Here is a 21,554-nt window from a genome sequence, read left to right as displayed (position 1 = left end):
AAAGTCACGCGGAAAATTGAGCTCGTTCCCCTAAATTGAACTCCCCTATTCTCAACATTGAGAATAGAGGACTCGTTCGGTTGAAGGCTCGCGTTGTTATGGCCGACTACGTATGGCACTATGAAAACAATTCTCGTTTCCCGCAACTCGTCGCAACAGTTAATTAATAGTCGCCTGAAGGAGTATTTCGATCATGGATCTAGAACGGAACGACGCCAACATTTACGATCTCGTAACTCAACTGGTCGAACACACGTTGCGAAGGAATCGCCTCGAGAATGGAAACTCCTATACGCCACCGAGGAACGATATTAAGATAGTGAGAAGCTTTCGTTCGAAGGCTTATGAAATTTTATTAAACAAGAGCAAAAAAGTATACAGTCAAGGTACATTTATATATTTATTCATATATTTTTTATATATTACATATATATATTTATATATTATTTTATATATTATTTTTATATTTATATTTATATTTTTATATTTTATATATTATATATATTTTTTATATATTATATATATGTTTATGTTATATATATATATTTTTATATATTATATATATATATATATATATTTATTTATTTATTTATTTATATATTAAATATATCATTTATATATTTTTCATATTTTTATTATATTCCCAATGAGATTTTACACTGATGTAATAAAATAGGTAGACCTTGTAAATAATAGCACTTTATCATTGCAGAGAATATAGCGAGTTCTGAAATCGATCCCTTGGTGGAGATATTAAAGTATGCCTTTGTGCTCAGGCTGTCTCTCAGACGCGTCTCGGAAGCAGAAAAGTTGGAGAATTTAGTAAACGATTTATATAGTAACACGATTAATGTAGAAACTGTGATTCAACCAATCTTGAGATTGTTGATGGAGCTTAAAAGTTTTCAAACTGACACAGGCGCTATACTGGTACTTGTTTTATCATCAATTATTCAATCGATCATCAATTTACTGAGATCTACAATATTTATTGAAGCTAGGGCAAATCTGACTTTGTATTCTCTATAGGATGTATTTCACTATGGTAAAACTAATCCCTGCTTGCCTGAAGATGTTACGTGTACAAATGGGGTACCAATGTTTCAAACATATCCCATGGAATCCTTTATTCTGTCAGAGAAGTTTGAGGCCATGTTGGGCATTCGTAAAAGTTCTACTAGACGAGATAGACATACAGTGGCTAATTTTGTTAGTAGAGTGTCCTTTGAAAATCAGCATATATCAAAAACTGTAGGAATCGAAACAATTAGGTATGATGCTACATTTCTTGTATATCTGTTTAGAAGTTTTCTATATAGATGTGATTGTAGGTATAATAATGCTATTGAAATGGCACCTTGCATATCGAGCTGTACTGAGAGTACAGCGAAACAATGTAATACATATACCCCCTTTTCAACAAGTATTATGGTAAGACTTTATGTGTGTAATATCATCTTGCATGTATAATTTTTGAGGCACAACTTTTTTTATACATAAATTATAAAACTTTTTTATCAGGTTGAGCAAACAAATACGCTATATTCATCTACACAAAGATTTATATCAAATGTAACTTTACCTTGCGAATGGATAAAATCTGTAGATTATCAAAATGAAAATGATTTGTGTGTTATGCATGCGTCGAATAATTCCAATTGCAATTTTATGGATGGATCGGAATATGCTAGAAATATTAATCAAATATGGAAAGATGTACAAATTTCCAGTGATCATATCTCAAAATTACGAACATGGGAATCTTTCGGAGCTTCAGAGTCTTCCAAACAATTATTATTTGTTACTGATTTGCCAGAGACAATGCTGCACTTGGCAAGAATAAGACAAACAAGTATTTTATCGCTCCTACCAAAGAAGGTAAATAATACATAGCAATACTTTTGCAAATATATATTGTATAAAAAGTTATACTTTTTATGTTACAGGTGATACATTCCATATCCCTGATGCAAGAAATTTCCCCCAAAAAATTTGTATCAGATGTTAAATTATTGTTATTTGGTATAGATTCAGACTCTTTTAAATATAATATTGTGGTATGGATGCAATTAATTTTGCTAATACAATGATATGCTTTATTTAGTATAATATTTTTCATATTTTGTAATAATATTATTTGTATTTCAGATAGGATTTAAATTGGAGGAAAATATTAGCGTGCATGGTATAAATTCGGATACATTAAAAATTACTTGTCAAGAAGCAATTTGTTGGGGCAACAGTTTCAAATCCCTATTGCTTCTGATCACGCCTGATCCACAAACGGGCAAGTTACAACAGGATGGTCTTATATTCAAAGTATTTATATTATTCTCTTTCTCTCTCTTTCTCTATCTCTTCCATGCTATATAATTTTAAAATTACACTATATATATATATATATATAAATAATTGTAGGCGATGTGTGCCAATATCAAGGAGCTACTCTTATATTATCGGTCGGCGTTGCAAAGAATTCTCAATCGATATGAATTTGACGGATTGTTAAGTCTGTTGAAAAAGGTTCGTCCACTGGCACATTTGATTGTGGAAGTTGCAAGACTGTGCGATCGTTGCAATTACAATCAATGCACTTTAGGCAGCGGAATCTTAACGCACATTTATAAAGAAGTGACCGAAGTCACTGATCCAAAGGTTGCGTTGGTCTTTTACTCTATATTAAAATCATGCTGCGAAGTTTACTTTCGGTAAGAAACAAATCGATATTTTATTCTTCACAAGAAGCCAAAAATAATATTGTGTCAAACTTTTCACAGATTGCTGGAAAACTGGTTATTTGAAGGGAGGTGCGACGATGTTTACGGAGAATTCATGATTCAGTCTCGATCGCATAATCTGCGAAAGAAGGGACGTAAATTCTGGACGGACAGCTTCGCAATCGATACCGAGTCAGTACCCGGTTTCTTATCTGAACTATCAGAATCGATACTGCAATGTGGGAAGACGTTGCGACTTTTAAAAATTTGCAGCCCAAAGGTTATTAGTTTTCGTTGTATCAAAGCTTATTATTTTTCAATTGTGAACGTATAAAAAGACACCAATATCTATGCCACTTTAGAATTCTGTATGCAATGTGTCCTTCAATGCTCGACCGGAAGTAAGGGTTTGCCTGAGCGTGTCCATGCTGCGAGAACAGATGCTAAGGTGTCAGGAATATAAGCGTGAAGGTGAGGCGGCATTGGGACCAATCGTATCTCTTTTATCTGCGACTCAAGATGAAAAGAAAGCCGAGAGGAAAAGGGCTGAGCTGGTGATACGCGCGCAGCAGGAAACTTTATCGAGGCTGAATAGTAATATTTTTATCCAATTTATCATATATTATATTTATTTATTATTTATTTTAGTTTTTATCATACACGTTTTTAAAAAATCAAGATTCATATATTTAACAATTTTTTGCAATATCTTTAGAACAACGCCAAGAACTTATCGCGAAGACAGTGCAACGTAAACGAGAATTGTTGCAAGAATTGAAGCACCAAGCAGAAGAGAGTGCTTTATTTAAAGAAAAGAAGAAAGAGATTGAGATGCTGGCTGACAAATTATTGCTCGAAAAGTTTGATCGAGAGCAGGAAGAAATACGAGAGCAACAACAGGCTGAGCGGTAAAATTCAACTAATCTTGAATGAAAATTATTGAAAAGTGACATTTATTATAAGTTTAATTAAAAATAATCGTAGCATTAATTGTATTGTTTTTTTTATTGTATTACAGAGAACATCTTATAAATTACTATGAGAAATTAAACACTGACCTAGAGAGTAATCGTATACGATCGAATTGGCGTAAGATGAGAATGAGTCATTTCGAAAAACGCGTAGAATATTTGAAGTCTATGAAAAAATCCGACAGCGAAATGTCGGAAAGTGTCGCCACACCAAGTTTGGATGAAAATATCAATACTGATGAACAAAATAAAAATATTTCTACTTCACCAAGCACGAACGTGTCTACATCTGAAATGGAAGGTTTATCTAGTCAAGATGAAAATAGCAACTTTCCAGAAAGTGAAATATTGAATGAAGCGACAATAGATGTTTCTAATCAGAACGATACAGAAGATAAAGAAGATTCATCAGTCGCTAAAAGTGCGAACTCTGATATCCCATCTAGCGATACTGATAAAGATATTGTATCGGACGAGAAAATTATGACAAGTAAGGATCCTCTCATAACAGTGGATACACAAAATGTACACTTACCGCAAGAATCTTTGCCATTAAATTATATCTACAAAAAGAACAACGAGAGGAGCAATCTGCAGGATTTTCTACGCGACGAAGCGATGAAGAATATTCGTACGATCATGAATGATAAACAAATAGCTATAGTTGATACTCGTTTAAATAATATCTTAGAAAGCGACAAGATTACCGAGAAATTGATTGGTAGTATTAATAGGCCTAAATCCTTAGCTATCGAAAGGATAGATAATATGACTATAGCACAAACCAACAAACTTAAAGTCCTCATACAAGAGTACGGCATGACTCCGAATAATAATGAGCTCAGTACAATATTCACAGATAAACTAACAGTTAATTGCACAAATATAAACGACAATAACGAAGTCACTAATGAACAAAATGTAGACAATACAGAGAAAAATGTGAACAACAACGCTTCTCCAACATCCGGTATCAAATTGCCGGAAAAAGAAATGATGACTGCGAACAGGCCTATAAATAATGAGGAGTATTCAAATAAAATTAATAATGCAAATGTCATCACGGAGCAAGATCCGATATTAAATAATGTGCAGCGGCAAAATAATATAGATACGCCAATGTCGTGTACGACTGACAACTTCACCACATTATCGACCCATACTCCTCTGTCGCAGATACCAAACAGCGATGATATATTTGCTTTAAACGCCGGTCAGGAATCATCTTTATCCGATATGACAAAGTCAATCATGACAGGGGAGACATACTTTGAATCTCCGATGAGTGGTAATTTTAAATTGCCGAACTTGTTTGGCGTTACTGGTCCTGATGTGAAGTCCTCGTCGGTCTCACCATCATCTTTGACTATAGCTGATGTCGAGATGATCGATCATACCTCGCTCCAAGTGTATTTAGAAAAATCCATCATCATTCCTCTGCAGATACAAACTTGGCTGGTTAATAACGCGATTATCAAACATCTGGTGAACGAGTGCAACATACTATCGCATTTGCACAGTCTACGTAGTTATTTCTTTCTGTTGAACGGCGAATTTGCAAAGAGTCTAACAGACTCGCTTTATTCCCGTCTTTACACGATATCCGCGCCGATCGAGCTCTTCAATTCTGCTACTCTCACAAATCTCCTGGAAAAGGCGCTAATGAACTCGTTCAGTAATAATTATGCCAATTCGGAACTCTTGAGCCTTTCCGCTATCGATCCACCGTGCCAATTATATGTAAGTAAATTTTTTAAGACAGTTTTTAATTATTATTACGAGAAACTTTGCCCGATATCTAATAATATTCTCTTTTATTGCAGATTTCAGATCCAAATGTTTTGGAATGTCTTTGCCTAAACTATAAAATAGCATGGCCGTTGAATATCATCTTGGATGACACGATGATGTTGCAATACAGCAAAGTGTTTAAATTCCTAATAACGACTGGCAGGATGTCGTGGGTTTTGCAAGAAGACTTTAATATAATGAAGGTAGAGCGTAACGCAGTCAACTCGGAGCAATATCACAAGGTTAATATCATTAATTAATTGCTATTAAACATGAAGTAAATATTAAAAAATGACCTCATCGATTTCGTTCGTTTGTGCACAGTTGCAGTTATACAGACACTCCATGACTCAATTCACGAATGCTCTTCACAATTATTTAACGTGTAGCGTGTTACACGCAAGTTGGAGCGAGTTCGAAAAGGATTTACAGAATTCTCGGACGATAGATCAGATCTACTGCTCGCACATGAACTACATTAAAAGGATACTCTCGAGGTAGTTATTTTCGATAATTAAGAGTAAAATAAACCTAACAAAACTGACTATACAGGCTGTCCCATTTTAATGTCCCACCCCAAATAACTTTCTTATTTTTAATTTTAGAAAAAGATGTTTCAGACAAAAGTTGTATGGTTTCAAGAGGGACATAAGGTGGTGTCATTAGTTTGACCTTGAATAGTTGCTTCAAGGTCACGTAAAGGTCACCTTCAATTTTTTAAATGAAACCCCTTACTTTCTATTGCATATTCTTGTAGCTTATCTCGAGTGCTTTCCAAAACACTATAATTAAGTACCTTTTCGTTAAGTACTTTTTGAGTTATGAGGCTTGAAATAATTTCTTAATTTTACATAAACCGTAAAATATCTTGTAAAATATTCATTTTTCGATTATCTTACCTTAATACTTTTATGTACAAAATAATGAGAGGAATCAATTGGTGTAAAGAAAACACATAGTTGTTTTTAAGAAAAAATATGGAATTGTTAATTGCAAATTACATATTTTTTTCTTAAAAACAACTATGTGTTTTCTTTACACCAATTGATTCCTCTCATTATTTTGTACATAAAAGTATTAAGGTAAGATAATCGAAAAATGAATATTTTACAAGATATTTTACGGTTTATGTAAAATTAAGAAATTATTTCAAGCCTCATAACTCAAAAAGTACTTAACGAAAAGGTACTTAATTATAGTGTTTTGGAAAGCTCTCGAGATAAGCTACAAGAATATGCAATAGAAAGTAAGGGGTTTCATTTAAAAAATTGAAGGTGACCTTTACGTGACCTTGAAGCAACTATTCAAGGTCAAACTAATGACACCACCTTATGTCCTCCTTGAAACCATACAACTTTTGTCTGAAGCATCTTTTTCTAAAATTAAAAATAAGAAAGTTATTTGGAGTGGGACATTAAAATGGGACACCCTGTATATCAATTTCAGGTGTATGCTTCATACTCGCGGAGAAAAGATGCGCGTGTGCTTAATCAATATCTTCAAGATCATATTAAAGTTTCACAATCGCCTAAGATCGCAAGCTTGGAAGGTCGATGGTGATAATACAGGTCGATACAGCCATCCAAATTTCAAAAGTTTGGAACAGATGTATCGATCGTTTTGCGAATGGCGAGAATATATGGCGCATGTCGCGCGCAAATTTTCCACCAGTGGATATCAGCCGCACCTGACACATTTTCTCAACGCTTTAAATATAAATCATATGTATGATTTGACGACAAAGCAACAATAGTAAAATAAAACGCCACTCTCACTCGTGTCTTCTTTTACAATCGAATGTAACAAGATATAGGTAATTATATACGAATCATATCTCGTTTTATATAAAAAATAATTCAATTTTCGAAAAATGCTCTCTTTTATATATTTATTTATTTAGCCAAAAAATCGATATATAGAATTTTTATTTTATTAAGAAATAAAATTAATTCTATATTGCATTTACATAGATACCGATGATACGTTCGTCATATCGAGTACCTTAATGCAGCGGCCGCAAAGGCCGTTTTTATCTAATTCGGGATGCCTTCTACACCTTTGGCAAAGCATCTTCTCTGTATTATGCAATTTAATCTGCGTTTCGTTTACCATGGGCGATTCTAACAACGTAATTGACGAAAGTTGTAAAATATCGCAAAATTCCGACGTGGAGGATTCTCGGTCTTTTTGAAGTATCTGTGAATAGACAGAGAAAAATACGTTAATGTATAATAATAATTATTTATTCAACATCAAAAACTATTGCAAGAGAAATTTATAAAAAAAATAGAATAATTCTTACCGAAAAGGATTCGTAATCAGTCGTTGTAGCTGTTATGGTACCCGACAATTCCCACGTGTTACAATCAGCCAATGTATTGACTTTGCTTCTCAAACTTAACGCTCTCTCTACATGCTTAGCGATTTCCGGCTGATGCCAAGTTTCCGGTACTTTGAACTCAGTATGATACAATGGTATCGATGCTGTGTAAATGATACGTAGACGAAATTGTATGGAAAATGTGCTTTATTTACTTTCTCGCTAAATTGCTTACCTAAATTTTCAGGATGATAAAGCCATACTTCTTCCGCCAAATGCGGAACAATTGGCGCGATAGATCTTGCAAGTACAGTCAAGATCTCGCACGTTACTTCCATCGCGGCCAGACGCGTCGGGGATTCCACTTCGTCGCAGTAAAGTCTATCCTTAATTAAGTGACAGTATACTGGTGACACTGTATTCGTCAGGAAATTCATTATCAGTTTACATATGTGGTGATATAAATAATTCTCGTACAAACTTTGAATCTGTGAAATAATCAATCAATATCGATGACATATAGATTGTGATTTTTTCTTAAGTATATTTGCTTTATAATTACCTCTTTGTTGTATTGATACAGAGCATGTAACATATACTTGTCAAGATAAACATATTCCGGTTCGATTGTGATTCCCTCGTTATAGGAATGTAAAACGCCCAAGAGGAAGCGTAAGACCAAACGTAATTTTTGTATAGATTCGTGACTTTCGCGCAATAACGTTGTCGTAACTGGAACTTGACTATGTTGACATCCATGGCTAGCTACCCACCACCTATCAATTTATTTTTTATGTAATTTAAAATATTTTATTTCTGTTCGCACATAGATTCCGATTGATCAAACGAATAGTTTGGATAGTTGACCTTAAAGTATCGACGCCATATGCTGGATCTTTATTCAAGTTTTCTCCACCTTTAGTAATTTGTTCAGGATTTACGACGTTTCCAATTGATTTTGACATTTTCGAGGCTTTATCATCCACAGCAAATCCGTGCACGAACAGCGCGCTTTAAAATAATATAGGTAAATATGTGTATATTTTTATAAGATTTTTAAATAGATATTTCATTTTTCATGTTATGAGTAAACTACTTGTAAGGAGAGCGTCCTTGAAGAGCAACGGATGTTAGTAGCGATGACTGAAACCAACCGCGACATTGATCCATTCCTTCTAAATATAAATCCGCTTTATATTCCGGTAAAACGGCCGACCACGAGAGACCGCTGTCCAACCAAATATCCATGATATCCTTAATAAGAAATATAGTCGTGTATTTTGCATTATTGACATTTGACATTATTAATTAAGAGATCCTCGTACCATTCCTTTTTCCAAGTCATCTATATTATTGCCGTTCAATTCTTGCCGTAGCTCGCGACCGATTAATTTTTCAACTGATAGTTCCCACCAATAATCGGTACCGTAGCGTTCCATCAGTTTGCACAATCTCTCGATCCATTTTCTGCACACAATACGAAACAATATAAGTCTATTCTTGTATCATTTATCAATCATATAAATAGTTACCTGCTTGTATATATGTCACCAGTTCGTTTATTATACAATATCGGTATCGGCGTTCCCCAGGATCGTTGTCGGGAAATACACCAATACGGTCGTTGTTTAACTTGAGCGAATAATGCATTCAAGTACGACATACGATTTTGCTCCGGATATATTCTTATATTCGCGATGCTGTCCTTGCGTAAAAAAAACAAAGTATTAGCACATGAGTGACGAACGTGTAGTAATGCATTCTTGTGTTTCATAAAGACTCGATTGACTTACAATTGCAGCTTCTTTAATAGAGTTTATGTCTATGAACCACTGATGACTCGCGCGGATGATTACAGGTTTCTTAGTTCGCCAATCATATGGATAGCTGTGTGTAATCATATCGGTATGCAAGACATTTTCACCGATGTGATGTAGGATTTTATTAGCGCCATCGGTTAAGACGTCTAAACCGACGAATTCATCACCCGTTTCTCTGATGAAACATCCATCGTCATCTATTAAAGATAACTGTAACATTAACACCATTAATTCAAATCGAATGCGATTCGAATAAAATTTCATTAAGATAATTGGAAATCAATCATGCTTGTTGCCATTCGTAAGAGATAACTTACTACTGGTATATTATGTTCAACTGCAATGAGAAAATCCTCTGGACCATGTGCAGGAGCTGTATGAACTAATCCAGTACCGACATTGGTTGTAACATGCTGCCCAGGTAAGAATGGTAAACGCTCTTTAGTAATGGGCTGAAAATACTTAGCCTCACTCAATTCTTGCCCTATTAAGAAATTATATTTCTCAGTTATAATATATTTGAATATTACAAAAAAAACTAAATGCATTACCTGTAATGGTTGTAACCAATTTTAATGGACCAAGTTTCTGCTCGATACTTGTTAAGCAATCTTGTGCAAGAATATATAGATTTTTTAAATTATCCTCCACAATACAGTATACAATGTTATTGGAGAAAGCTATAGCTTGATTAGCTATCAATGACCATGGTGTGGTGGTCCAGATTAGGGCATAAAGTGGTTTATTCTCCAAATTCTTTAATTTCGAGGATAATGTACATGCATCAAGTTGCATACGAATAATAACGCTTTTGCTCTTGTGAGATTCATTGTATTCCAGTTCTGACTCTGCTAATGCTGTTCTATGATTATATCGAGAAGAAAAAAATATTTAAGGAAACTAGAATTTCTTTAGGCTTGATCTATAATATTTATAAATATTTTGATAATATTTGTAAATATTTATAAATATTTTGATAATCTATAAAATACCTAGAGGACGGTGACCAGTACACTGGTTTGAAGGCCCTGAATACAAGTCCTTTATCGTACAAATTTATAAATTGTTGCAACTGATTCTGTATATATGAAACATGATTTGTATAATAACAGCCTGATTCATTCCAATCAGCCACAGTACCCCATGATATAAAAATTTCTCTTTGCTTCGCTATAGCATCGCTCGCAAATTTACTAGCTACAACATAAAACTGTTAGGAGAATATAATGGTGATATTTATATTTCAACATACCTTTTCGACGAATTTCTAATGGATTCACATCCTTTATATTACTAAGTACTTTTTGTTCAATTGGTAAACCATGACAATCCCAACCTGGGACATAATGTACTCTTCTACCTGTTATAATTTTACTTCGTAATGTAATATCCTTCAGGATCTAAGCAAATAATTAACTTTTAAATATCTTCCTTTTCGATAAAGTAAAAAAAGATCATATTTTATAGTTTTTTGTTAACCTTATTAATGGCATGACCCATGTGTGGCAGTCCATTAGCATATGGCGGGCCATCGTGCAAAACAAAATCTGGCCCTTTAAGATTTTTCCTTTGCCAATTATATAATTCCAAAAAACCACATTTCTATATTGAAGAAATACAGAAAAAAATGTTTATATATATTATTATTAACTTGTATAATTAAATATTAATAACTATAAAGTTTACATTATTTGCAAATTATTGAGTCCTTATTTAAGCTATGTGAATAATGTTACATATTTATATGATGCATACAAAATTACAACTGATTTACATTTCCTATTTTTTTTTTTTTTGAAGAAAAAAATAATTAATTCAAAGATTAAATGTAAAAAATTTGTAGAATTGCATTTAGAGACAACAAACCCACTTCAATTAAATAGCTATCCATTTCCACTCTTTTCTTGCCGCCGAGTCGTGCCGGAAAATTAGTTTGCGGCAACAGCACGGTTTTCGTATAGTTTTGTTTCGTGGCACTTTTCATGCCCCTTAGCCATAATGTACAGCATAGTTTTGCACAAGTTCGCAATGTAACTTTTGTCGATTTGAACAATTGTCCCATTTTTGCGTTACATATGGACATTATTATGAATCAGTAGAGGCAATGTTTTGTTTCCCCTATTCTAACCTTAACTTTCTCACGAACCTAGGTCGCCATTTTTAAATGTGCCATTTTAAAAATCTGTCAAAGTTTGTGAACACGCCATTACGCATCAGCTGATATCAGCAAGTCACGTGATTGGCGGGGAAATTCATCTTTAACGGCGGGAGGATAAAAATAGGAAAGATGTAGAAATGAAAAGGTAGAATCTTATTGAAACACGTGATTTTCTATGCATCATACATTTATCATTATCATACATTTATAAAGTAAAAATTGACAGCTATAAATTAGCATAAAAAAAGAATGTCATATATAGATATAAATTCAATATTTATTCATAAATGAAAAGAGAACGTTTATTTGTTGACGATACTAAAATAAGATTAAAGCATTAAATTTATATACAGGGTGGCCCATTTTAATCCATCCAGTCGAATATCTCGAAACTAAGCCCGGGAAAGAAAAATGTTTCAGACAAAAGTTGTTTGGTTTCGAGGGGGCCATAAGATGATACCATTGGTTTGACCTTGAAGAGTCATTTGAAGGTCACTTCAATTTTTTTAAATGGAACACCCTATATATTTTTGCACATTCTTGTAGCTTATCTCGAGAGCTTTCCAAAACACTATAATTAAGTACCTTTTCGTTAAGTACTTTTTGAGTTATGAGACTTGAAATAATTTCTTGATTTTACATAAACCGTAAAATATCTTGTAAAATATTCATTTCTCGATTATCTTACTTTAATACTTTTATGTACAAAATAATGAGAGGAATCAATTGGTGTAAAGAAAACACATAGTTGTTTTGAAGAAAAAATATGTAATTTGCAATTAACAATTCCAAATTGTTTATGTAAAATTAAGAAATTATTTCTAGCCTCATAACTCAAAAAATACTTAACGAAAAGGTACTTAATTATAGTGTTTTGGAAAGCTCTCGAGATAAGCTACAAGAATGTGCAAAAATATATAGGGTGTTCCATTTAAAAAAATTGAAGTGACCTTCACGTGACCTTCAAATGACTCTTCAAGGTCAAACCAATGGTACCATCTTATGGCCCCCTCGAAACCAAACAACTTTTGTCTGAAACATTTTTCTTTCCCGGGCTTAGTTTCAAGATATTCGACTGGATGGATTAAAATGGGCCACCCTGTATACCTCGCATATTAATGATTACAAGCAAAGACATATATTATATGTGTATTATTGAACGCAAAAGAGCAGTTTATAATATTTAATTACAAAAAACACGTAAAAAAGCAATTGTTGAAATTTATGCGAAATATATAAGATTTTTTGAAAAGATATAAAGATATTTAATTAATCAACAACAATAATTGAAATATAATCATGTCTAATAACAATAAAAAAAGGAAGTATAAATGTAAATGTTGTAATATATAAAACTATAAATATATAAAACTAGCGTACGAGTCTAGAGTACGCAAACGATGTCTAAGGCCGGTATTCATAGTCCGTTCTTATATTTAAGATCGTCTTAAGAACCCATTCAACCAATCAAATAGCTGCAATGCGGTCATTGATTGGTTGAATGGGTTCTTAAGACGATCTTAAATATAAGAACAGACTATGAATACCGGCCTAAGTATTATTCGTTATCCTTTTAGGTCCAGTTTCACAACTTATTCTAACCGAAGTTTAGCTCATTGAAGGAGGATTTACAATGTCCGATGTATGACGTCCGATTGGATACAATGGGTTTTGGACGCAATATAAATCCTCCTTTAACGAGTTAAACTTCGGTTAAAGTAAGTTGTGGAACTGGGCCTTAGAAAAATATATAATGTGCTTAATTTTTATTTGAGTGCAAGGTTTTGCTCACGTCGTCTGAAATTCATCCAAAATATTTAAATTTTCGCTTAATGATGATATTTATTATAATAATAATATTAAGTACATATATGTTAATATTAAATATATAAAAATTGATATATATATATATATATATATATATATATATATATTATATATATATTAATATTATTATAATATTATTATAAAAAAATTATATAAAAATATAATTAATTATAATTAATTATATTAATATTTATATATGGTAACTTTTTAAAATTTTTCAGCACACACAGATATGTGTGTTGCTCAAATAAGAACAAAACATTTAGCACAAATTCTATTAATTTTTTTTATAGTATTACATATCAATTACCCTAGCGAAAATAAGAAACTTTATAAAGCGTTAACAACCGTTGAGTGAGGGTTTTCTGAGAGTTTATATGCTTTTCAAACTTTGTAAGAGCACTTACATAACGCTGTTGGGTTTTGAATGCTTATCAAACGCTGCAGTGTTGCAATTTTTGTTCTACAAACTCTTTATATAATGTTACATGAAAGTTTTGCAATGCTGAGGTAACATTTTTCAGAGTACGTTCAGTAAACGTTGATACATCTTCGTGTACAGAGTTTACTATCAGACTTCTCAAACGTTTAACAAACACTTTTTCCAATACCGTTTTTTCACTTTCAGCAAATACTTTTTCAATGTGGCGAATTGTACGGCGTTTACACAAACGGCTTGGAAACGCCTAAGAAACGCCTAAGAAATGTAATAGTACATATGTATATAGAATATGCTTCCTCGCTTTGCCGCTATGCGGCGCTGCATCAAATTAGCTAACTCGTATTCAACTTTCCGTCATAAAGTGTATATAAAGAACTGATACTAACACGATCCGAAGTTTATTTTTTCTTTTAAGGACCATCTACGATGGAAGTAATATGGAGTGGACGGTGGAGTAAGGCGTAAGCGAATGATTCTTTTCCATTTCGCATTACTCATTAGTCTTACTCCACCGTCCACTGCACCGATATTATTTTCATTGTAGACGGTTCTTTAGTCAGTTTAATTTAATAAACTGATTTAATTTAAAATAATTTGTTTAATAATCTGGATCGCTTGTTGGGATTCAGAATATGGAACAGATTATTTGAAATTAAACGGATAAATGGGAGATAGCCTATTTATTGCGTATATTAAAAATAAAATATAAATAAAAATAAAATTATTCTTATGGCCGAGTGTATTTATATACTTTTATAAATGTCCAAGATATTCACTTATCAAAAATGAAAAAAGTAATATGTCTCGAAAGTTCATGAAATTTTCACATAGATTCCACGTAGATTCTAGTACCGTTTTTGAGCGGATTATCCACTTGAATATCCACGTAGATTCAACGATATTAATCTACGTGGTAATAACGTGGATTTCACGTACTGTTTTTGTCGGGTAATCGCTTAATAGAGGATGCACGCAGTTTCCAAAGATGAAATTAAACACTTAATAGAGGATCTATAAATGTTTAAAGAACTCTTTGCATACGCCATGTAAACGCTATGCAAACTCTCAAAAACGCTATGTACAAACGTCTTTCAAACGCTGCAGTGTTGCAATTTTTGTTCTACAAACTCTTTACTAATCGTTTTTAAACTCTCGACGAACTTCCACAAACGTTCATGTAAACGCCAAACAAACGTTCATGAAACGTCTCATTTTTGCCAGGGTAATCAATTGTACATATGCCCTGGCGAAAATAAGAAACTTTATAAAGCGTTAACAACCGTTGAGTGAGGGTTTTCTGAGAGTTTATATGCTTTTCAAACATTGTAAGAGCACTTACGTAACGCTGTTGGGTTTTGAATGCTTATCAAACGCTGCAGTGTTGCAATTTTTGTTCTACAAACTCTTTATATAATGTTACATGAAAGTTTTGCAATGCTGAGGTAACATTTTTCAGAGTACGTTCAGTAAACGTTGATACATCTTCGTGTACAGAGTTTACTCAGACTTTTCAAACGTTTACGTTTACGCTATAACGTACAAACGTCTTTTAAACGCTGCAGTGTTGCAATTTTTGTTCTACAAACTCTTTACTAATCGTTTTTAAACTCTCGACGAACTTCCACAAACGTTCATGTAAACGCCAAACAAACGTCTCATTTTTGCCAGGGTGCCGATAAGGACTTGTAATTAGACATCATGAAATTTTTAGAAATATTTTGAATGAAACATTTTTTCTATTATTACATTTTTTTACAGAAGATGTTGTCTAATAGCTGATAATTCAATATAAAACATTTTCGATGGAATAAAATACTGAATTTCTATTTCTATTTAAATGTTATACTTTGCATTATTCTTATTTTAACTTTCTTATATTTTTCTTGTAAAATATCGTTACTTTCTATTTTCATTTGGGCATCAGTTTCTCTTATAAATTCAAATTCATTATCTTTTTGTAAAACATTGTTACTTTCATTATCTAACCTAATCTTCTTCGCATCATTTTCATCTCGTGATTTCAATGCTAAATTCCTTTTCTCAGTAGTTTCATTATTATTATTTTTTGTTATTTCAATATTATACTTTCGTTTGGGAATAGTTTCCTTTGTATTTTCTTTTTTTAAATTTTTCGATTTATCTTCTTTTATGTTTTGACCATTTTGTTTTTCAATTTCTGCTTTTTCTAACACCGTGAACTCTTTTGTAGATTTCTTCTTCGAGCTTGTCTTTTCTGCTACCTTCACTAAAAATATATAAAAAGTCGCATGATGCAAAAACTTTTCAAATTAATATATATGGCATTAAAATATTGAAAAATTTCTAGGTTTATGCCATTTAATTCAATACATGAATAAAAATTCGGAAAAAATATCCAGTAAGTAGACTCATTGAATTCACTTGTTACTTTATAAATTTCAATAATGTCTAAAATATTCTTTCAAATCTTAAGTTCTTTAACTTGAAATAAGCTTCAAGTTCTTTAATTTGAAATTTTTTAAGTGAAAAAATTTTCTTTATCTCATGGTGTAAAGAAACAAGGTGAAGCATTCCCGACGATGCGCACTCGTTCAATTTTTAAGCCAATCAGCGCGCGACCCATTTTGTAAAAAAAGCAATATGGCTGCTCCCGTCAGTGTATCATTCGTCCTTTGATGCAACATATGCAGTAAGTAGTAAATATAATTAATAAAATAAAATATAATATAAACTGAATATAATTAATGTTGAGACATCATATTGTTTGATATTTGCTTAATAATACGTTTATGTGCAATAAAGTTTATATTTAAATTGTTATTTTATTTAAATCTGCATTTTATTTAAAATCATTATCATATGTTATTAAATGTTATTTTAAATATAAAAGAATCACAAAAAAACGTTATTTTATTTATTCCTGTATTTTATTGTATTTCATCAAATATATATTTAAAATTTTACTGCATTTTCATTCTTTATAATCGAATTTCACTTTAAAGTGAGCGCTTGTAAAATGGGTTGCCTTCTGATTGGATCAATCGTCAAAGCTGCTGCCATTATGCGCAATGCTTCACCTTGTTTCTTTACACCATGCTTTATCTTTTATTTCTTTATTTCTACTAATAAAAAATCAGCAGACAAAAGTATTCGAAAAAAATTCGAAATCAGAAATCTCAGAATGAACTTACTAGTTTCTGTTTTCTTCATCCTTTCGCAAGATTTCTTGCTGGTTATCATCTTCGCGTCGTTCTTCTTCTCCAGCTCATCAACAGCCTCCGCGATCACTTCCATCTCGGTATTCTTACTCTTTCTCAGTCTCTTTATGGATCGTACTCTTGTCTCCGCTGGTGAAATATTCTCTTCACCGTTCTCTTCTACTGTTTTCTTGCGCCGAGTTGTCCTCCTGGGTGGATTCTCTCTGCTGACGATGCCGTTCTCGACCTCTTTCTGCTTCTTGGCGATCGGCGCCTTAGCTTTCGGCTTTAGCTTCGTCGTGGCCGTCTTCTCTAATGGGATCCAACATGGACAATGAACTTGTGAGAGCGATTGCGCTCTCGAGAATAAAGCCCCTTGCACAATGCTAGGCAACAGGCAATAGAAATAAAGCCCCTTGCACAATGCTAGGCAACAAGCAATAAGAACAGAAATAGTATCTATTCTCTGCTCCTATTGGCGAATATTTTCTATTCCGCGTATTTATTGGTGAATAGTTTCTATTCCCTATTCCTATTGCCTGTTGCCTAGCATTGTGCAAGGGCCTTAAGGAATAGAAACTATTCACCAATAATTACGCAGAACAGAAAATATTGATCCGGAAAATACTGATTCGAGAATCGATTTTTGGATCGATAACCGCTGCCGGATTCGAAAACACTTTCTTCTTTTCCTCTTTTTTACACAATGTTCATTTCTCCTGGAAGACACTAGCTTTTTTCTCTTCGCCAATGTTGTTTACACAGATTTCTATACACTATAAGTCTGTACATCTGTCGATATCTATCAATTATCAATACATTTTATACACGCATAAGAAAATGTTTTGTTAATATATATATATATATATATATATATAGAGAGAGAGAGAGAGAGAGAGAGATTTAGCTAGCTTATAATAAAAATTTGATATTTTTGGTGCCTAGAAAATTGTTTTTGTGAAAATTGAATTTGTTATATATAAGATTTATAGCAGTAAATTCTAGTAATATCTTCTAAATAAATTTAGATAAATTGTTAAAAAATCATTGCACTGTAATCATTTCAATACTATAGCTGAAACGATTTTTGTGAGAAACTTTTCTGTGTATTTCAGTCAAATTTATAACAAGTTTGATTAGGCGTCACAAAAAGACTTTTTTCCTAAATTTTACTAATAGTTTAGATATAAATTTTCTGCCATTTAGATTGATTAAGTTCAAAATATATACGATATCAATATCCAATCATTTATCTATCTTAGTTAATTTTTTTGCATCTCTAAACTTATTACTGTAGTTACAAGATTAACAAAAAAATCTTTTTTTTGAGTGAATAGAATTGAAAGAATTTCTTTCTTTCAATATCATATGAACAATGCATTAATACTTTAAAGAAGTGACATATTTTTAGAGAAGTAGTAAAGTTTAAAAAAAAAGTTTTTAAAAAAATCAGTTTAAAATTTAAGATTTTAGCTCTTAATTGAATTTTATTTCATCTTTTCTATATTTTTTCAATACATCAAGTCTTTACATTTATATATTTATTAAAGAAACAAAAATATATAATTGTGAAAAGATTGTCCTTCTCTCAATTTTTCAAATAGATTGTTATTATTTTTTTAATGCATCTATATATCTGTCTGAAAATCTGAATTTAGAGAAGTATATCTTTAATATAAAGATTTCAAAACTGTCCGACACTTCAGTGTCGAGCAGTCGAGCAACGTTTGGCGCCTGCTGTATGATTAATCGGCTGAATGATTGCAAAGTCGATGCATGTGAAGTCGTTCCTCGAATTTTTAAACTTTTTTGTTTTATACAAGTTGGCATATTTTATGTACATGGTGTATTTTTTTTTTACAATTTGTAAAGCTTCTTTTAATGATAGCTATAGCGATTATACTTGACATTCCTACTACAGGAAATCGATCATGAATTTTTTATTCCAGCATAAACTCGTGGAAAATGAAGTTTTATTGACGAATTCAATATTTATTAATGAAACTTTTAATTTTTCACGAGTTCACATTAAAGGAAAAGATTCATGATCGACTTTCTGATCGTACCTAAAGCGAGTAAAAAATAAGAAAATAAGAAACTGTCATATTAGATGCGCATGATATGTATATAATCCTGATATATTATTGATAAAGACACAAGTCGACATATTACCGATCATCACAGTTCACAGCAACATGAAAGTGCAATTTTGAGCTTCTGTTCTTCGTATTATCATACGAAAGTACATGAAGATTCTTGAATATATATCCGCAACTGAAGGAATATCGTCTCGTTGACGAAAAGGAATCCTGATATGCTGTTTTTTCCTGACGCCTTTGATAGAAAATGAAAAAATCGATGCGGCATGAGCAAAAGTTGTCACTTTATACTAGGATATGGGTGATGTTATAGCAATTACTCGGGTTATTTCACAGTTAATGAAAAGTACAAGTTCCAAACTTTTCTTCCGATTTTTCTCAATTATGGTAAACAATGATCAATAATCTTTGTATATACAGGGTATTAATTTTAATCTTAACTGGCAAATATTTTGAAAAATATGCGAGATACAAAAAAATGTTTCAGACAAAAGTTATATGGTTTTAAAGGAGACATAAGATGGTGTCATTAATTTGACCTTAAATAGTTACTTGAAGGTCACGTGAAGGTCACCCTCAATTTTTTAAATGGAACTGCCTATTTTTTATTACATATTCTTGTAGCTTATCTCGAGAGCTTTCCAAAACACTATAATTAAGTAAGTTTTCATTAAGTACTTTCCGAGTTATGAGGCTTGAAATCGTTTCTTAATTTTACATAAACCGTAAAATATCTTGTAAAATATTCACTTTTCTATTATCTTACCTTAATACTTTTATGTACAAAATAATGAGAGGAATTAATTGGTGTAAAGAAAACACATAGATGTTTCGAAAAAAAGCTATGTAATTTGCAATTAACAATTACATATTTTTTCTTAAAAATAACTATGTGTTTTCTTTACACCAATTGATTTCTCTTATTATTTTGTACATCAAAGTATTAAGGTGAGGTAATAGAAAAATGAATATTTTACAAGATATTTTACGGTTTATGTAAAATTAAGAAACGATTTCAAGCTTCATAACTCGGAAAGTACTTAATGAAAACTAACTTAATTATAGTGTTTTGGAAAGCTCTCGAGATAAGTTACAAGAATATGTAATAAAAAATAGGCAGTTCCATTTAAAAAATTGAGGGTGACCTTCACGTGACCTTCAAGTAACTATTTAAGGTCAAATTAATGACATCATCTTATGTCTCCTTTAAAACCATATAACTTTTGTCTGAAATATTTTTTCGTATCTCGCATATTTTTCAAAATATTTGCCTGTTAAGATTAAAATGAATCACCCTGTATAATTATGTATGTAGTTTAGTTGCTATAAAAGATTTTCGAATGTTTGTACATAACTTGTTATATTAAAGATCAAAATTGCTTAGGAAGTAATTATTTGTGTACAAATATAACATAATCCAAAGATTGCACCAGTAGTTTTATGGCTACAAGATGGAAGGTACAACTTTATTTATGTTTGGTCTCTTCTTGAAAAATGGTCCATTCGTTTTAACTGCTAATAAAACTTAAAAAAAAAACTTTAAAAATGTGAAAATACTCATATAATGGGAAGAACTTGGAACGCAATATAATTAATATATATATTGATAATTCGGTTGTAATTACTGATAACAAGAAGGAATATGCTAGAAATGAAGTGTAAGTAGGAAGAAATATTCATACTGCTTTGGTCCAATTTTTCCTACTATTTTCAGAATTATAAAATAATGATTTCTTTGTGTCACAGGTGAGTCATATGTTGGAAAATATGTGCCAGCAGTGTCTCATGCCATTAAAAATTATAATATCAAAGCAAAAACAAAAATTAATTTGAAGGGCTTAGCCATTGACAATATGTGATTTGGAATATATTACCCAGAAAATCAATTTCTATATAACAATTTGTATCAAATCAGGCTAATAAAATGGAAAAGCCGAAAAATACGAATAAAAAGCCTACGAGTTTATTAAACAGAAGAAGATCGCCAAAGCAGATGAGATTTTTAATATCGTTTGTAGTGATTCAAATTCTCTATTTTATAATTTAACTAGTTTTGATTATTATTACAAGTATTTAAAAAAATAAACGACAATAATAATGATTCTGAATGAATGATAATATAGTTTTCGCGTCAAAGTCAACATTATCCAAGAGTATCTAAAAGATGACTTCACGCAATATAATAATAATTCTTTTTCTATAATAATTCTTTTAGAGGATCTTCTGAAACACC

At 31.9% G+C, this 21,554-nt stretch overlaps 3 protein-coding genes and 1 pseudogene across 4 annotated transcripts; 2 read left to right on the top strand and 2 right to left on the bottom strand.

The window, feature by feature from the left end:
* Grip163 (gamma-tubulin complex component 6) lies at positions 1-8,340 on the top strand. Of its 2 annotated transcripts, none has more exons than XM_083105205.1 (16): positions 1-386; positions 713-930; positions 1,030-1,271; positions 1,332-1,431; positions 1,522-1,878; positions 1,947-2,057; positions 2,149-2,319; positions 2,419-2,708; positions 2,778-2,997; positions 3,080-3,311; positions 3,433-3,625; positions 3,736-5,428; positions 5,512-5,721; positions 5,804-5,976; positions 6,926-7,292; positions 8,047-8,340. In XM_083105205.1, exons 1-15 carry the CDS (start codon positions 194-196, stop codon positions 7,230-7,232), a joined length of 4,710 nt encoding a protein of 1,569 aa, XP_082961331.1. In that variant the 5' UTR covers positions 1-193; the 3' UTR covers positions 7,233-7,292; positions 8,047-8,340. The 2 variants fall into 2 exon arrangements, with proteins under 2 accessions (XP_082961331.1, XP_082961329.1); XM_083105203.1 differs by having other exon boundaries at positions 7,450-8,340.
* Ilers-m (Isoleucyl-tRNA synthetase, mitochondrial) lies at positions 7,353-11,792 on the bottom strand. The gene is made up of 15 exons (XM_083105206.1): positions 11,490-11,792; positions 11,099-11,221; positions 10,872-11,019; positions 10,612-10,816; positions 10,171-10,481; positions 9,937-10,103; positions 9,593-9,829; positions 9,332-9,504; positions 9,125-9,266; positions 8,896-9,053; positions 8,667-8,810; positions 8,362-8,575; positions 8,035-8,287; positions 7,782-7,963; positions 7,353-7,675 (listed from the first exon to the last, which is right to left on the bottom strand). Exons 1-15 carry the CDS (start codon positions 11,700-11,702, stop codon positions 7,442-7,444), a joined length of 2,904 nt encoding a protein of 967 aa, XP_082961332.1. The 5' UTR covers positions 11,703-11,792; the 3' UTR covers positions 7,353-7,441.
* A 4,040-nt stretch (positions 11,793-15,832) lies between these two features.
* Positions 15,833-19,132, bottom strand: LOC145975052 (uncharacterized). The gene is made up of 3 exons (XM_083105186.1): positions 19,126-19,132; positions 17,217-17,648; positions 15,833-16,291 (listed from the first exon to the last, which is right to left on the bottom strand). The coding sequence occupies exons 1-3, from the start codon at positions 19,130-19,132 to the stop codon at positions 15,876-15,878; spliced, it is 855 nt and encodes a 284-aa protein (XP_082961312.1). The 3' UTR covers positions 15,833-15,875.
* A 1,603-nt stretch (positions 19,133-20,735) lies between these two features.
* Positions 20,736-21,271, top strand: LOC145975050 (venom serine carboxypeptidase pseudogene; annotated as a pseudogene).
* The last annotated feature ends 283 nt before the right edge of the window (positions 21,272-21,554 follow it).

Source organism: Camponotus vicinus, unplaced genomic scaffold (genome assembly GCF_025532165.1).
Source record: "Camponotus vicinus isolate PSW18456_S1 unplaced genomic scaffold, iyCamVici1.0 SCAF_7, whole genome shotgun sequence".
Lineage (NCBI taxonomy): Eukaryota > Metazoa > Arthropoda > Insecta > Hymenoptera > Formicidae > Camponotus > Camponotus vicinus.
Note: the sequence above shows the minus strand (reverse complement) of the source record. Positions and strands in the feature narration are given on the sequence as shown.

What these genes read in the sequence shown, in the direction of transcription:
- LOC145975052 (XM_083105186.1), bottom strand. An exon ending in GATGAAGAAAACAGAAACTA is followed by an intron (nt 16,292 to 17,216) that starts GTAAGTTCATTC and finishes ATATATTTTTAG; the next exon opens with TGAAGGTAGCAGAAAAGACA.
- Grip163 (XM_083105205.1), top strand. Translation starts at nt 194, where the DNA reads ATGGATCTAGAACGGAACGACGCCAACATTTACGATCTCGTAACTCAA. An exon ending in CCTTTTCAACAAGTATTATG is followed by an intron (nt 1,432 to 1,521) that starts GTAAGACTTTAT and finishes CTTTTTTATCAG; the next exon opens with GTTGAGCAAACAAATACGCT. An exon ending in CTTTTAAATATAATATTGTG is followed by an intron (nt 2,058 to 2,148) that starts GTATGGATGCAA and finishes TTTGTATTTCAG; the next exon opens with ATAGGATTTAAATTGGAGGA.
- Ilers-m (XM_083105206.1), bottom strand. Translation starts at nt 11,702, where the DNA reads ATGTCCATATGTAACGCAAAAATGGGACAATTGTTCAAATCGACAAAA. An exon ending in TACTGGTCACCGTCCTCTAG is followed by an intron (nt 10,482 to 10,611) that starts GTATTTTATAGA and finishes ATATAATCATAG; the next exon opens with AACAGCATTAGCAGAGTCAG. An exon ending in ATGACTTGGAAAAAGGAATG is followed by an intron (nt 9,054 to 9,124) that starts GTACGAGGATCT and finishes TTTCTTATTAAG; the next exon opens with GATATCATGGATATTTGGTT.